Consider the following 16,916-nt stretch of genomic DNA (forward strand, 5'->3'; position numbering starts at 1 on the left):
GACTGGTCCAGAAATAGGCACCTGCCTCTGGCTGCACTGACAATTTTCTCACCAAGGACTTTTAGACTTGGGAAATTCAAATATTATCCCTCAGAGTAACTAAAACTGAAAGATTAGATTTAGGAATTGTCAGCAATCAGGGCCTCCCACCCATAGGCAAAAAGTTAAAAAAGAAAATAGAAGGAAGAAAGAGATCTGCAATAGGAGAAAATGAAGCTCTTGTACAGAGGGGGAAAAAGTATCTTGATAGTGTTCAAGTTCTGGTTTATACTTGTTTCTGAAATTGAGCCATATTGCTGTTGTCTTCTTAATAAAATTCATCTTTTGCTCAGACCAATTTGAGTTGGGATTTTGTCCCAAGCACTCAGCCACATGACAGAAGTTCAATAAACACAAGATACTCTTAAAATGTTAGTGTAGTTTTAAGCTTCAATGACTTCAAAAGTATAAATGCTACAAATTTACCCCAAAAATAAACATTTGAAAGTTTAATTATTTCCATTCTTTAACACATTTAGTTTTGTGAATTTTAAATAAATTAATTTTTTTCAGTCTCTCTGACTGAATATGGAAAATGCTGACCCAAACAGAATTTAACCAAAAAAAATTTACTATTCAAAAATTTTTAAATAAGTACAAAAGAAATGTACATAATCAAATTTCGAAATGGTGTCTTTTGAACAGTTGTATCATTATAGTCTCCAAATTATTAATTCTTAAAACTGCACTAAGACTTTTGCCACAGCCTGTTAAAGGATATAACTGTAACAGGCTGTTAAATGGAGGCATCAACTAAGACTCAAAGCCCACTGCTTGTATCATGAGGAATATTATATTCCAATAAAGATGTGGAAAAAAATGCAAAAAAAAAAAAAAACTAAGAAGAAAGAAAAAACAGAGGGACTTCCCTGGTGGTGCAGTGGTTAAGAATCCGCTTGCCAATGCTCAAACACGGGTTTGAGCCCTGGTCCGGGAAGATCCCACATGCCACAGAGCAACTAACCCGGTGCACCACAACTACTGAGCCTGCGCTCTAGAGCCCACGAGCCACAACTGCTGAGCCCACGTGCCACAACTACTGAAGCCCACGTGCCTAGAGCCCGTGCTCCACAACAAGAGAAGCCACCGCAATGAGAAGCCTGTGCACTGCAAAGAAGAGTAGCCCCCGCTCGCTGCAATTAGAGAAAGCCCGCGCACAGCAACAAAGACCCAATGCAGCCAAAAATAAATAAATAAATATATTAAAAAAAAAAAAAAAAGAGGAAGAAATGAGGCAGGTGACCATTACCACTGAAGAAAACAGTAGGCAGCCAAGGAAGGGAGAGTGCTAAAACTTTTCACCCACATGGATAATATAAAAGGGTCAGGAAAGAAGATTCAGAAAGAGTACTTCTAAATATTCTTTACAGAGAGCTGTCTGGTGCCTTGAGACCTACTCAAATACTTAAGGGAGAGGTGGATATGATGGCCATTATTAGAGAGAGGCACCTTAAGGAGAATACTCAGAAAACTGGTTTATGTTATTTGAATTTATGCAGAAGGAAGGCAGTGACAGTCAAATAAGACCTTTCTTTTATACCTTACCTTTCTTCCCAAAAACATGGAGAATAGAAAATACAAATAGTGAGAAAGGAGGTAAGAAAAGAGAAAAGCCAACCACATCCCCCGGTAGGCTCTAGGGAAAGGGGAGAGAATCCTAACTTTGAATGAAAATGAAAATATTGACTAATATCTGACAGGGGATTTTAATTTCCAATTCAGGACAGTGCTTATAATTATATTTAAATTAATTACCTAAGAGTGATCAGAACACTCATGGTACTGCCCTAGTCTTTTCTAGGAGCAGAGGGAAAACTAGCCCCAGTAAGCAAATATAAATGAATATAAGGAGTCTGAAAAAAGTTCCTTTGTGATTTTATTCTACACGACATGCTTTTCAATATAACAATTGTGAAACTAATATAGCCACCTGTAAGAACTGTAGGTCATCCACAATGACTTTCAAGATGCTTCTCGACAAGCAAGCAATGTACTGAGCATATTCTGACCAGACAATTATACAAAGCTTATTCTGTGTATAAGACAATTCAAGTTGAGAATCCTCACCTTTATAGTAATCCATTCAGCTAATCCTTCCCTCTGCTTTCTTTTACGCCCAGGAATTTTAAAACCAGTTATAACTAGTACCCATAGTCTAATATGAGGAGCTAGAATAAATAATAGTAATACATATGACTGCTTTAATACCCTGTTCCAATAGAAAGAATATTCATGGAAATCAGCCTCCTACTTTAAGAATGCCCCTAGAACATGCTAAAAGCTTTCATCTGACAAATCTGTGGAAGTTTTTACCCTACCCTTCTGATAGGGAGGACTCTAATGAGACAGAAGAGGGAAAAAGTAAAATAAGGCCTAACTTGATTACATACCAAGTACCTGACCACCAATTAATGTAAGCCGTTAAGTTCTTTAGTTCCATTTTCAACAGCTGCCCAGGATATCCTTTTCTTTACATTTTATGTTATATTCTTCTATTAAATCTAGATCCTTGGACTTGATAATTAAAAAATCCGATCATGTAAACTTTCTCAATTTTTCAATGCTAATCTAAAAAAAGTTATTTGAAAATGCTGTGATGTGAGCTTGTCTGAATATGTTTTACTTTAATTTAAAACATTTATTTTAAAAAGAATTGTATGAGTTTACAAAGAACTATAAGTGAAACATCTATATGCAAACTACATTTTGTATGATTATCATATTTTTTACTGTTTTAAAACTGTAAAATACACATAAAATTTACCATATTAACCGTTTTTAAGTGTTCAGTTCAGTAGTGATAATTATATTCATATTGTTGTACAATCAATCTCCAGAACTCTTTTCATCTTGTAAAACGGAAACTCTATACACATTAAAAATAACTCCACATTCCTGATTCTTCCCAGACCCTGGCAACTACCATTCTACTTTCTGTCTCTATGAATTTGACCACTCTAAATGCCTCATATAAGTGAAATCATACAATTTTGTCTTTTTATGACTGGCTTATAATTAATCAGCATTAATATCCTCAAGATGCATCCATGTTGTACCATATGTCAGAATTTCTTTCCTTTTTAAGACTGAATACTATTCCATTGTATGTATATAACACATTTTCTTTATCCATTCATCCATCATTGGACACTTGGGCTGCTTCTACCTCTTTGCTACTATGAATAATGCTACAGTCAACATGGCTGTACAAATATCTCTTCAAGACCCTGATTTCAGTTTTGGGGGGTATATTCCCAGGAATGGAATTGCTGGATTTCCATTCCATGATCCAAAAAATGGATCATATTTTTTGAGGAACTAACATACTATTTTCTGTTGTGGTTATACAATTTCACATTCTTTATGATTATAATTTTAACTTTTAAAATTATATATATCATAAAAATTAACAACACTAAATTTTTTATTAGTGGTTTTATTTTCTTTTCTATGTTTCCAATTTATCTGAAATAAATATGCACTTTATTTATAATGATGAAAAGGAGTTATTTTAAAAGCTTACCTCTTTAATTTATTTGCCTGATTTTCAAATATTTTCAACATGGTATTCAATCGATTAGTCATTGTAGAAGTTTCTACTGTTTAAAAAAAAAAACAAACATTTAAAGGTATTATAAATGGCAGAAGTTATACCTGTATGCTGATACAACTCACTGCTATATGTGAGAACTAGATAAAGAGGAGGCAACAGAAATGTGCAACATATATAAAGGGGACCAAATAAATCAAGTATATCAAGAAACCAAGTAAACCAGAGGCCTTGCTTTGGGAGGGTCAGTACTCCCTAAATAGTCAAAGAGTATACTGGGAGAAGTCAGCGTTAGAAGAAAGAATCAAATTCAGAATTGCTTACAGGCAAGAGAGAGTAATTAAAAATGCTTGCATAGAAAGTAATATGGCACAACAAACAATATTTTAAAATTAATCTAATAGTATAGGACATAATTTTAAATTATGCCTTGTATACAGTAAAGGGTTACAAAGAACATTAACTATTATTCTTGTCACAATTTGAAATTACAGTTCGCAGGAGGGAGAAAAGGCCCTGCTATGGAAGGAATATTTGTGTTCCCCCTAATTCGTATGTTAAAACCCTAATCTCCAATATGATGATATTTAGAGATGGGGGTCTTTGAGACCCCCATCATGAGAATGGAGCCACATAAGACACAAGAGAGCTCGCTTGCTCTCTCCCTGCTCTCTCTCCATTATTTGAGGACACAGCAAGAAGACAGCCATCTGCAATACAGGAAGAAGGCTCTCACCAGAACGTGACTATGCTAGAACCCTGATTTGAACTTCTCAGCCTCCAGAACTGTGAGAAATAAATTTCTGTCGTTTAATGCACTCAGTCTATGGCAATTTGTTATGCAGGCCCCTAAAACAGGCTCATCTCTACGATTCTACTAGTTTAGGAATTACAACTCAGTAACATAGAATGTATAGATGGGAACATTACACTTCCATTGCCAAATGCAACAGCTTGGGTCCAACTGCTTCTTCCTCAAGTTCTCATTATGAATAACTTTAAAACAGAAGAAAAGACATCAGAGAACCCATGTCTTATTGAACTGTTCTAGTTAAGGCCCTTTCCTGAGCAGAGTGCCTCTGGTTAACAAAGTGGCTTATATAGTCATTCTGAAGAAGCCAAAATGGTAAAGGGAGATCCAGTTGTTTGCTGTGTATTGTGGAGGGAGGAGGACCTCTTTTCTCTATTATAATAAAGCTTCAGTATTTTATTAGTAAGTAAAAAATGTTAATAATGCATGCATATTATTTATCAATGGACAGGTTTTTCCTCTTGGGAAAATATATGAGACAGTCAGCACCTAGAATGCATGTTATATAGAATGATTATAAAAATGGGATAAAATGTACATATAGTGTTTTTATCTTGTTTTATCATTTTAAATATCAAGGAAAATGTTTCTAAGCATTTTATATGAAATTATCTTATTCTTTCTAAAAGCTACACAGCACTCCATTGCTATGAATGTACTGTAATTCATTCAGCCAGTCCTAAAAATGCACATTGTTACTATGTTTTTACTCTTACAAATATGTTAACAGTAGTACTGTTTATGGAAATAGAAATCATCTATATGAACATCAACAGAAGAACAGTAAATAAATTATGGCATAACCATAAAATGGAATACTATATGGCCATTAAGCCTCTTATACATTCATGCATTAATTTGCATTTCCCTGATACTAGTTAGGTCAAGCATCATTTCATATATTTTGGACATTTTTATTTCTTCTTCCGTAACATGCCTGTTCATATGTTTGTCCATTTTTCTCCTGAGTTGTCTGCCTTTTTACTACTCATTTGTAGGGGCCAATTAATACTAGCATATAGTGTGTAATACAGTTAACAGTCTACTATTAATTATATACTTACTGATATTTTCTAATGTACAGAATTTTTATACTTAACCAAATCTATTGATTTTTTTGTTCTATAGTTTCTAGGCTTTGCTTCATTCTTTAAAAGTCCCAATATAAATAAATTCTCTTAATATTCATTTGTATTTTATAATCATGAGCTATAGTATACGTACCAAAACATAAATAAAAATATATTTATAGTTTAATGAATAATTACAAAGCAAACATCCACACAACCACCACTCAAGGTCAACAATTAGGCACCCGGGATTGCCAATATCCTAGAAGCTCTCTATGTGGCCCACCCCATTCATAACCCTTCCCCTCACCCTACAGGTGCCTACTATCCTTTTTTTCTTATCTTTGTATCTTTTCTACCCTTGTTAGTATCCTTAATGAACAGAGTTAAGTTTTCCTGGCTTTTAACTTATCATAAATGAAAATACTCTACATATTTAGGACTTCATTCAGTCAATAATATGTTTGTAAGATGAATGATGTTATCAGCAGCTAGATTTCAAACATATTCATTATGATATGCTTTTCCAATGTATGAATAGACCACAACTTACTTATCCATTCTACTCGTCACAGATATTTGAGATCTCCAATTTGGGGACTATTACAAACAAAACTGGTATGAAAACAGTCCAAGAGTTTAAGGACATGACATCACTAAGACAGCAGAGTAGGAGACCCTAGCCTCTGTCCCCCAACAAAGATCAACAATTGACAGTTTAACAGATTAACAATCAACAGTTCCCAGTGAGCTGCTCCACTGAGGAGCCCAGCAGCTTTTACGGCTGAAGAAACCAATGGCCAGCACAGCCACTGCAGACCCCCGCAGAACACACCAGCTTTCACCCCACAGCTGCTGCCAGCTGCCTGAGTCCCTCCCTACTCCCCTGCCCCAACCACCACCATCACTGCAGCCCAGGAACCATGCCAGCAGCCAGCCCAAGCCTCCGTGGCTGAGTGAGTGTGAGACACCAGCCTAAACCTCTGTGGCTCATGTAGACCATCACGTGCTTACACAGGGCTAAGCCGCTCCAGCTGTACACCTGCATGCTCCCAGCCCAGCTCGTCACCAATCACCACTGCCCTATGCATACCCATCAGGAGACTGTGCAGCCACAGGAGAGCACACCAACAGCCAGATCCCCATAGCTGCTTGTGGGCCCAGATCAGGCCCTGTCTTCTGTCACCGACCTGCACCACTGTAGTCACTTGCAGCTAGCCCCTCCAACTGTGCACCTGCACACCCGTGGCCTATCACCAGCCTCCACTGCTGTATGCCTGTAGTGAGACCCAAAAGCCACAGTGGTGCACACTGACTACCAGGACTCCTGAGCTGCCCGTGTGCCCATAGTTGACTCCAGCCCTTGCTGCCTGTCCTGGCCCCCGCCACAATGTGTGTGTTTGCACCTGGCCACTGCCGCTACACAGGCACTTGCGGCTGGCCCTCACAACTGAGCGTGTGCATACCACCAGCTCTGGCCACTCCCACTGCCTGCCCTGGTTCCTTGCTGCTGTACCTGCAGACAATGCTGAGGACCCCAACAGCCTGTGAAGCCTCTGAAGACCCCCAAGACACATACCAAGGACCACACGGTTGTCAGTGCTATGGACTACAATGGCCTGAGCAAGTGCGTCACAATCCCCCCAGCCAATCCCACCACATGTCCCCACACCTGGCACCCACAGCACTACATGTGGGGTGATGGCGTACTTGAGCACTCCCCCACCTGTGATTGGAAATCCTTCCTTACTGAAGTCACTCCACAGAGTCAGGAAGAGATGACTGCTTCTTCAAATGTGCAGGTGCCTACGCAAGGACACAGGGATCACAACAAATCCGGGAGACATGACTCCAACAAAGGAATACATTAAGCCTCCAGTAACTGGTCCCAAAGAAATGAAGATACAGGAAGCGCCCAACAAAGAATTCAAAATAATTGTTCTGAATATGCTCAGAGAGCTAGGAGATCACAAAAAAACAATTTAATGATATTAGGAAAATAATACAAGAACAACTGAGAAGTTCAACAAAGAGATAGAAAACATAAAAAAGAATCAAACAACTTTTCAAGCTGAAGAATAGAATGAAATATATATATATTTTAAAAAGTGAAACTACTTCATACTAAAAAGCTTCTGCACAGAAAAGGAAACCATCAACAAATTGACAAGGCAGCCTTCCGAATGGGAGAAAATATCTGTAAACCATATATCTGATAAGGGGTTAATATCCAAACTACATAAAGAACTCATAAAACTCCATAGCAAAAAAATAATAATCTGATTAAAAAATGAGCAGAGAACTTGAATAGACATTTTTCCAAAGAAAGCATACAAATAGCCAACAGGTACGTGAAAAGGTACTCAGCTACACAGATCATCAGAGAAATGCAAATGAAAACCCAATGAGATATCACCTCATACCTGTTAGAACGGCTATTATCTAACAGACAAGAGATAACAAATGGTGATGAGGATGTGGAGAAGGGGGAACCCTGATGCACCACTGGTGGGGATGTGAACTGGTACTGCCACTATGGAAAACAGTATGGAGGTTCCTTGAAAAATTAAAAATAAAACTACTATATGATCCAGCAATCTCACTTCTGGGTATGTATCCAAAGAAGATGAAATCACTATCTCAAAGCAACATCTGCTCTCCTGTGTCCATTGCAGCATTTTTTTGGCCACACTGCATGGCTTGTGGGATCCTAGTTTCTCAACCAGGGATTGAACCCAGGCCATGAGTCCTAACCACTGGACCACCAAGGAACTCTGACTGCAGCATTATTTATAATAGCAAAGACATGGAAACAACCCAAATGTCCACAGACAAGTGAATGGATAAATACACACACACACACACACACACACACACACACACACACACACACACGGTGGAATATTATTCAGCCATTAAAGAGGAAGTCTTGCCATTTGCAACAACATGGATGGACCTTGAGGGAATTATGCTTAGTTAAATAAGTCAGACAGAGAAAGACAAATACTGTATAATTTCCTTATATGTAGACTCTAAAAACACTGAAATGACAGAAACAGAGAGCATAATGGTGATTGCCAGTAGCTGTGGGGTGGAGAAAATTGGGAAATATTGGCCAAAGAGTACTTTCAGTTATAAGATGATTAAGTTCCAGGGACCTAAGGTCACAGCATGCTGACTACAGTTAATACTGTATTGTATACTTGAAAGCTGCTATGGGAGCAGAGCTTTAATATTCTCTCCATAACAATGCCAACAACAAAATGGTAATTATGTTAGATAAAGGGTATGTAAAAAACCTTATTTTGGTAAGCACTTCACAATATATATGTGTATCAAATTGTTATGATAAACACCTTAAACTTGTACAATGTTGTATGTGAATAATATCTCAGTAAAGCTGTTAAAAAGAAAAAGAGTTTAAAGGTATGCACATCCACAACTTAATTAGATAAAGAAAAGCTATTTTTCAAAGTGATTGTGCCGCTGTATACCTCACTCACAGTTACATATCCTTGTCAACACTTACTGTTGTCAGACTTTTTTTTTCTGGCCACACCACACAGCCTGAGGGATCTTAGTTCCCTGACCAGGGATTGAACCTGTGGCCTCAGCAGTGAAAGCATGCAGTCCTACCCACTGGACCATCAGGGAATTCCCATTCTGGTACTGATTTTTAATTTAATTGTTTTGGGGTCTGAAGGCAGACATTATATGATTTCTATTTTTTAATTTGTTAAGGTGTATTTTATAGCCTGGAATATGATCTATTTTGGTGTATGTACCATGTGAGCTTGAGAATAATGTATATTCTGTTCTTGTTGCATGAAGTAGTCTATAGAGGTCTATTTTATCCAGCTGAATGATGGTGTTGTTGAGTTCACTAAGTCCTTACCAATTTTTTGCCTGCTGCATCTGTCTACTTCTGATAGAATGGTGTTGAAGTCTCCAGTTATAATAGTGGGTTCATATATATCTCCTTGCAGTCGATCAGTTTTTGCCTCACTTATTTTGACACTCTGTTGTTAGGCACATACACATTGAAGACTACTGTGTCTTGTTGCAGAACTGACTCATTTAGCATTAAACACCCCTATTTATTCTTAATAAATTTTTTTTGCTCCAAAGTCTGCTCTGTTCAAATTAATATAGGTACTCCTGCTTTCTTTTGGTAAATGTTACCATTATCTTTATTATTATTTATTATTAACTTTATATTTAAAGTTGCAGACAATATATAGTTAGGTCCCAGGAAAAAAAAAATCAGTACCAGAAAGACAACATGAAAATATTTTGGAGATTAGGTAACATACTACTAAATAGCACATATGACAAAGAAGTCTCAGAGAAACTAAAATACACTTTGAACTAAATTAAAATGAAAATGTAACATCAAATTTTGTGAAATGCAGTAAAAGGGAAATTTATAGCATTTAATGAATACATCACAACAGAAGGAAGATCTTAAATCAATAATCTAAGCTTCTGCCTTCGGAAACTAGGAAAAAAACACCAAATTAAATCTGAAGTAAGCAGAAGAAAAGAAATAAAAATAAGAGCAGATATCAATGAAAACAGGAAATTACAGAAAATCAATTAAACCAAAAGCTGATTCTTTGAAAAAAATCAAGAAAATGAGTAAGCTAACTAAGAAAAAAGAGATATGACACAAATTACTAACATCAGAAATGAAAGAGGGGACATCACAACAGATCCCATGGACATCAAAAAATAATAAAAAAGATTATGAAAAACTTATGCCAACAAATTTGATAATTTAGATGAAAGGGATCAATTCCTTGAAAGACACAATTTACCAAAACTCACACAAGGAGAAAAAGATATTCTTAATAGAATATATATCTTATATAAACTGGATCAATAATTTGATATCCTTACAAAACAGAAAGCACCAGGATCAGATAACTGCACTGGCAAATTCTACCAAACCTATAGGAAAAACTATACCAGTTATCTACAATCTATTTCAGATGACAGAAGCAGAAAAACATTTCCTAACTCATTTTATGAGGCCAGTATTACTCTAATACTAAAACAAGACAAAGACATTACCAAACAAGGATAACCACGCACCAATATCTCTCATGAACACAGATGCAAAAACCCCAACAAAATATTAGCAAATTTAATCTGACAAGGTATGGGACAAATTATACACCACAACCAAGTGAAATTTATCCCAACTATACAAGGCTGGGTCAATATTTGAAAATCAGCTAATATACCTATCATATCAATAGTCCATATGATCATTTCAAAAGATACAGAAAAAGCATATGACAAAATCTAATACCCATTCATGAAACTCTTTGCAAACTAGAAGCAGAATAAAACATCCTCAACTTGATAAAGAAAATCAAACAAAATACCTACAGCTAACACCATACTTTTTTAACATTTTTATTTTATATTGGAGTATAGTTGATTTACAATGTTGTGTTAGTTTCAGGTATACAGCAAAGTGATTTAGTTATACATATACCTATTATTTTTCAGATTTTTTTCCATAAAGGTTATTACAGAGTATTGAGTAGAGTTCACTGTGCTGTACACTAGGTCCTTGTTGATTATATTATATATAGTAGTGTATATATATTAATCCCAACCTCCTAATTTATCCCTCCCCCCACCTTTTCTCTTTGGTAACCATAAGTTTGTTTTCTAAGTCTGTGACCTACAGCTAACACCATACTTAATGGTAAGATACTAAATGCTTTCCCCCTAGATCAGGAATAAGACAAGGATGTTCCTTCTCACCACTCCTACTCAACATCATGCTAGAAGTCCTAGCTAATGCAATAATACAAGAAAAGAAAAGAAAAAGTATAAAGTTTGAGAAGGAAGAAGTAAAGTTGTATTTTTTCACAGATGGCATGACTGCCTGTATAAAAACGGTGATTCCCAAAGAATCACCAAAAATCTGCAATGAGTAAGTGATTACAGAAAGATTACAGCATACAAGAGTAATATACAGAAGTAAATTGCAATTCCTTTCTTATATACCAACAATAAACAAGTAGAATTTGAAATTATAAACACACCATTTACATTAGTACCAAAAAACTCAATACTTAGGTATTAATCTAAATAAATATGTACAGGATATATATTAAGAAAAAAACTATCTCATGAAAAAAATCAAAGAAGATACACATAAATGGAGAGATATTCCATATCCATGGATAGGAAGACTCATTACTGTTAAGACATCAGTTCTCAACAATTTGATCTGTAGATTCAATGCAATCCCAATCAAAAACCCAGCAAGGAAAAAAAAAAAAAAAAGGGAGTGGACTTGCCTGATGGACCGTGGTTAAGACTCCAGGCTTCCACTGCAGGGGGTGCAGGTTCGATCCCTGGTTGGGGAACTAAGATCCCCTATGCCACACAGCATGGAAAAACAAAAACAACAACAACAACAAAAACCCAGCAAGTGATTTTGAGTGTATCAACAAATTGATTCTAAACTTTAAATGAAAAGGCAACAGATCCAAAGAATAGAATACAATACTGAAGAACAAAGTTGGAGGAGTGACACTATCCAACTTCAAAAACTTACTATAAAGTTACAGTAATCAGGGGCTTCCCTGGTGGCGCCGCGGTTGAGAATCTGCCTGCTAATGCAGGGGACACGGGTTCGAGCCCTGGTCTGGGAGGATCCCACATGCCGCGGAGCAACTAGGCCCGTGAGCCACAACTACTGAGCCTGTGCGTCTGGAGCCTGTGCTCCGCAACAAGAGAGGCCGCGATAGTGAGAGGCCCATGCACTGCGATGAAGAGTGGCCCCCGCTTGCCACAACTAGAGAAAGCCCTCTCACAGAAACAAAGACCCAACAGAGCAAAAATAAATTAATTAATTAAAAAACTCCTACCCCCAACATCTTCAAAAAAAAAAAAAAGAAAGAAAACCACAGCTTTAAAAATAAAAAAAGTTACAGTAATCAAGACAGTATGGTATTGGCAAAGAACAGAAAAACAGATCAATGGAACATAACAGAGATCCCAGAAATAGGTCCACACAAATACAGTCAACTGATTTTTGGCAAAGAAACAAAGGCAATTCAATGGAGAAAGGTTAGTCTTTTTAACAAATAGTGCTAGAAAAACTGTACATTCACATGCAAGAAAAATTAATTTAGACACAGACTCAATTCAAAATGGATCATAGATTTAAATATAAGAGGCAAAACTATGAAATTTCTAGAAAATAACATAGGAAAAAGTCCAGGTTACATTGGGTTTGAAGATGACTTTTAGGTACAACAACAAAAGCACAATCCACGAAAGAAAAGTTCAACTTCATTAAAATTCAAAACTTCTGCTCTGCAAAAGACACCGTTAAGAGAATGAAAATATAAACCACAGACTGAGAAAAACATCTTTGCAAAACACATATCTGATGAAGAACTTGTGTCAAAGATATACAAAAAACTTTTAAAACTCAACAATAAGGAAGCAAATGATCCCCCCATTTAAAAATAGGTAAAAGATCTGAACAAATACCTCACCAAAGATATACAGATGGCAAATAAACATATGAGAGGATGCTCAACATTATATATCATTAGGGAATCACAAATTAAAACAATGAGATAAAATTTAATTTAAAAAATGATATAACACTATGCACCTTTTAAAATGTCTTAAATCCAAAATTCTGACATCAAATGCTGACAAAGATGTAGAGCACCAGAAATTCTCATGCTCGTTTCTCGTAAAAATGCAAAATGATACAGTCCCTGTGAAGGACAGCCTGGCAATTACTTACAAAACTAAACATACTTTTACTATATGATCTAGCAATTGTACTCCTTAGTATCTACCCAAATGAACTGAAAATCTTCTGTCTGTAGAAACACCTTTGTTTATAGTAGCTTTATTCATAATTGCAAAAACTTCGAAGCAACATAGATGTCTTTCAACAGATGAATAGATAAACTATGGTACATCCATATAACAGATTACTATTCAACAATAAAAATAAATGAGCTATAAAAGCATAAAAAGACATGGAGAGACATTAAATGCGTATTGCTAAGTAAAAGAAAGACTGCATAATTTCAAATATATGATATTCTCGAAAAGGCAATATTCTAGAGACAACAAAAAGATTAGTGGTTACCAGGGATTCAGTGGATGGAGGGAGAGATGAATAGGGAGAACATGGGATTTTCAGGGCAGTGAAACTATTCTGTATGATACTGTAATGGTGAATACATGACATTATGCATTTGTCACAATCCATAGAACTGTATGACACAAAGATTGAACCCAATGTAAACTATGGACTTTAGTTAATAATAATGTATAAATACTGGTTTATCAGTTTTAGCCAATGTACCACGCTAATGCAAAATTTAATAACAGAGGAAATTTTGTGTGAGGAGTGGGGTGGAAAATGGGTATGTGTAAACTCTGTACGTTCTGCTCAATTTTTCTATAAACCTAAAACTTCTCTAAAACAAGAGTTCATTAATTATGAAATGAAGCAACATCAAGATTAAATGATAGTACAAAAAACAGAATGAAATTCAAAGGTAGCTTTTGTCTTATTGATTAGGCTATGGAATCTAATAGAATTTAGGGAATGAGAAGGGAAGAACAGAATAAATTTCACTGGAGAAGATGAAAAAGGGTACTTTTAAGAGAAAAAGAGTATACAAGTGAACAGGCAGTACTGAGAAAGAGTAGACATATACCAGTGGAGCCCAGGGACTGAGACAGCTGCCATGGGAAAAGAAACTGAGGAATTTGCAAAAGGGTTTTCTCCACATTGTACAATGTAACCCTGTCCTCTGCTTCCCTTAAAAAATATGAGTAAAATTTCTACTATTATACTTTATTATTTTAGAACTTGGTTTTGTGATTGGACAATGTGTTCCACTGGCCTACAAGTGGGCACAGAGACTTCTGTTTTTGTCCATGATGGCTCATCAGGGACCAGAGTTACCTTTTCACTTTAAACCAATTAAAAACTGGACAAAATATATAAAACAGCAATATTCAGACACTGGAAAACAGAAGGTGCAATGCAGTAATTCCTCACAGAAGGAAAACAAAGGATGGCTCTATGATGACCCCAGCTTACTGCCTGGAGTTTCCAGGCCACAGCATAAGGAAGGGAAACCCAGACAAAGTTTACTGGTTTCCATGAGTTCAGAGACAAAGTTTAGAGCCTGGGGAGGCCAAAGCAGCTAGAATTCACAGGGCACAGTATTAGACGGAAGACAGCTGCACAGATTGAGGGAGACAGAGCTGCACACATGTGCAGAGGGTTCCCCTTGATGCAGAGAGAGGCTTTTACTATCTACTCCAAAGCTCTAGACACCTTTCTACCCCACCTAGTCAGGCAGGGCTGCCTCAGATCAGAAGCTTCTATAGGTTTTGGGAGTAATGTAGAATGTATAGCTACCCTTCATTTAAACATGGCAACGTTAGGGTTTAAAGCTGAATTTGAAAGAGGGAAGGATTTCCATCAACTTTTTTCAACCAAATCTTATTTTCTACTTCTAAAAATATATTCCACAGTATACATTATATGATTGTTTCAAAATTCTCTCCAGTATTAAGACATAAGCAAGGTAGTTTCTCCTTTCTGTTGACAAGTAGTCAGAAGTTTGAATTCTAGAAGTTTGAGTTCTAGCAGCTCTTTATATTCACGAACTGATAGGTACTCAGCTGCGGTCAAACCACCAGTATATATGAGATAATCTATAATTCATAGTAACAAGACGTGCAAATGACCTCTTAAATTTATCACTGCTCCACCTCAAAGGCCTACCACCTCTGAAGCATTTTTGTAGCATATTCTCATCACAATAAAAAATCCTCCATTCCTAGTAATAACATGTTACTCTTTAAAAATGAGTCTGTTTTTGGTAGCAAGTAGCTAACTAGGAATTTCAGTATTTGCTTGATCGCCAGCTCAACTGTATGGCTCCAAACTCCAGGGAATTTATGTTGTAACTTCATAATTATTACTTTAAATTATAGAAAATTATAGAAATTAATACACTCAACAGAAGTTATTAATACAAAGATGCTTAATGAGTGGAAACTTACGTGGCTCAGTCGCAGAAACACCTGTCATTTCTTCAGTTGAGTGTGTTTTTATGAATTCTGAAATAACAGGGAATTTGTCATGAGTTTCAATATGAATTATATTTATTAACTGAGTTTAAATTTTATAGTTTTTATTTTAATAACTCATTCAAGAGAACAAAAATTTTAAGAAAAACAACTGAGCTGTCTACAACTGTAGACCTTCCCAATCAGGCAACAAAGTGTAACATCTAAAAAAATGTGTGTAACAACTGAGTGATATGAACTCATCATTTTCTCAACAAAACTTGTTTTTCCTCTTATATTCTCCTAGCTAATGTTACCATCATCTAATCTCCCTTCCTTTCATATCCAATCACCATGTTTTGCCAATTTTATGCAGTAAATATTTCTCAAATATTCCCCTTTTCCTCTCTTTATTTGTGCTCTAATATAGGCACTTATCACACATTTAAGGTACAGCAGTAACTTCCATCTCCTACTCTCAATCTCCAAATCTAGCTTCTTAATGTGGCCAGAATAATCTCTCTAAAGTAAAATTCAACATGTCACTTCCCTAGAAATAATCTTCAATGATTCCCTATTATATATGGGGGAAAAAAGAAAGTATTCCTAAAGCATTTAATCCCTCTGCCTAGGCTCTTTCTTATCTTACCCCTACCTATTACTTCACACTTTATAACCATTCCAGTGGTATTTCCCTATTTATACTGTTTCTCATGCTATACCCTCTTCTTAGAGTACCAAATATCTCCCATCTTCACTTGACAAAGTCCTATTCATCCTTTAAGGTTGCATAAAACCTAAATAACTCCCTCAGGTTGAACAAGCTGGCGTTCTATGGACTCACTGCAAATTACACATACCTTTATCATGCATTACATTATATTAAAATGATACATAATGTGCTTGTATCCTTACTATGTTGTGGATTTTGAGGGTAATAACCAAGTGTTACTCATTTTATACACTCCCAGAATCTGGAACATAATAAGAACTTTTATTGAAAATATCAACTGCTATTGAATATCTTTGAATTTATCATTGTATAATTTTTATGGCTATAAATTTTTAAACTTTAAGTCTCAAAATGTTGGTGCATTTAGGAAACCCTATAAAGGCTGGACTTGTATAAAATATTATCACCTTCAATTTTCTGCAGTACAGTTTCATAAGTTTGCACTTCTTCTGGTGGAATTTCACTATCCCTGTTAAGATTTCAATAAATAAAACATACTTATTTATTATCAAAGATTAAGCATTTAAATTACACTTAAGAACTAGAATATATGCTCTCTAGACATATGCAGTTTGTAAAATAAAATTTAACATGTTCTTTAACCTTTATTCACAGACATTAAGG

At 35.9% G+C, this 16,916-nt stretch overlaps 1 protein-coding gene across 26 annotated transcripts in view; it reads right to left on the bottom strand.

Annotated features, from left to right (window-relative positions):
- Positions 1 to 16,916, bottom strand: part of CCDC7 (coiled-coil domain containing 7) — a 290,894-nt gene that overhangs the window by 232,916 nt on the left and 41,062 nt on the right. For all 26 annotated transcript variants that reach the window (XM_079912715.1, XM_079912716.1, XM_079912713.1 and 23 more), the window contains 3 exons: positions 16,700 to 16,761; positions 15,554 to 15,610; positions 3,563 to 3,638 (listed from right to left, as the gene is read on the bottom strand). In XM_079912715.1, coding sequence (XP_079768841.1) covers positions 3,563 to 3,638; positions 15,554 to 15,610; positions 16,700 to 16,761 — 195 coding nt within the window. The remainder of the gene's footprint in view (positions 1 to 3,562; positions 3,639 to 15,553; positions 15,611 to 16,699; positions 16,762 to 16,916) is intronic.

This window comes from Stenella coeruleoalba, assembly GCF_951394435.1.
Source record: "Stenella coeruleoalba genome assembly, chromosome: 2".
Taxonomy (NCBI): domain Eukaryota; kingdom Metazoa; phylum Chordata; class Mammalia; order Artiodactyla; family Delphinidae; genus Stenella; species Stenella coeruleoalba.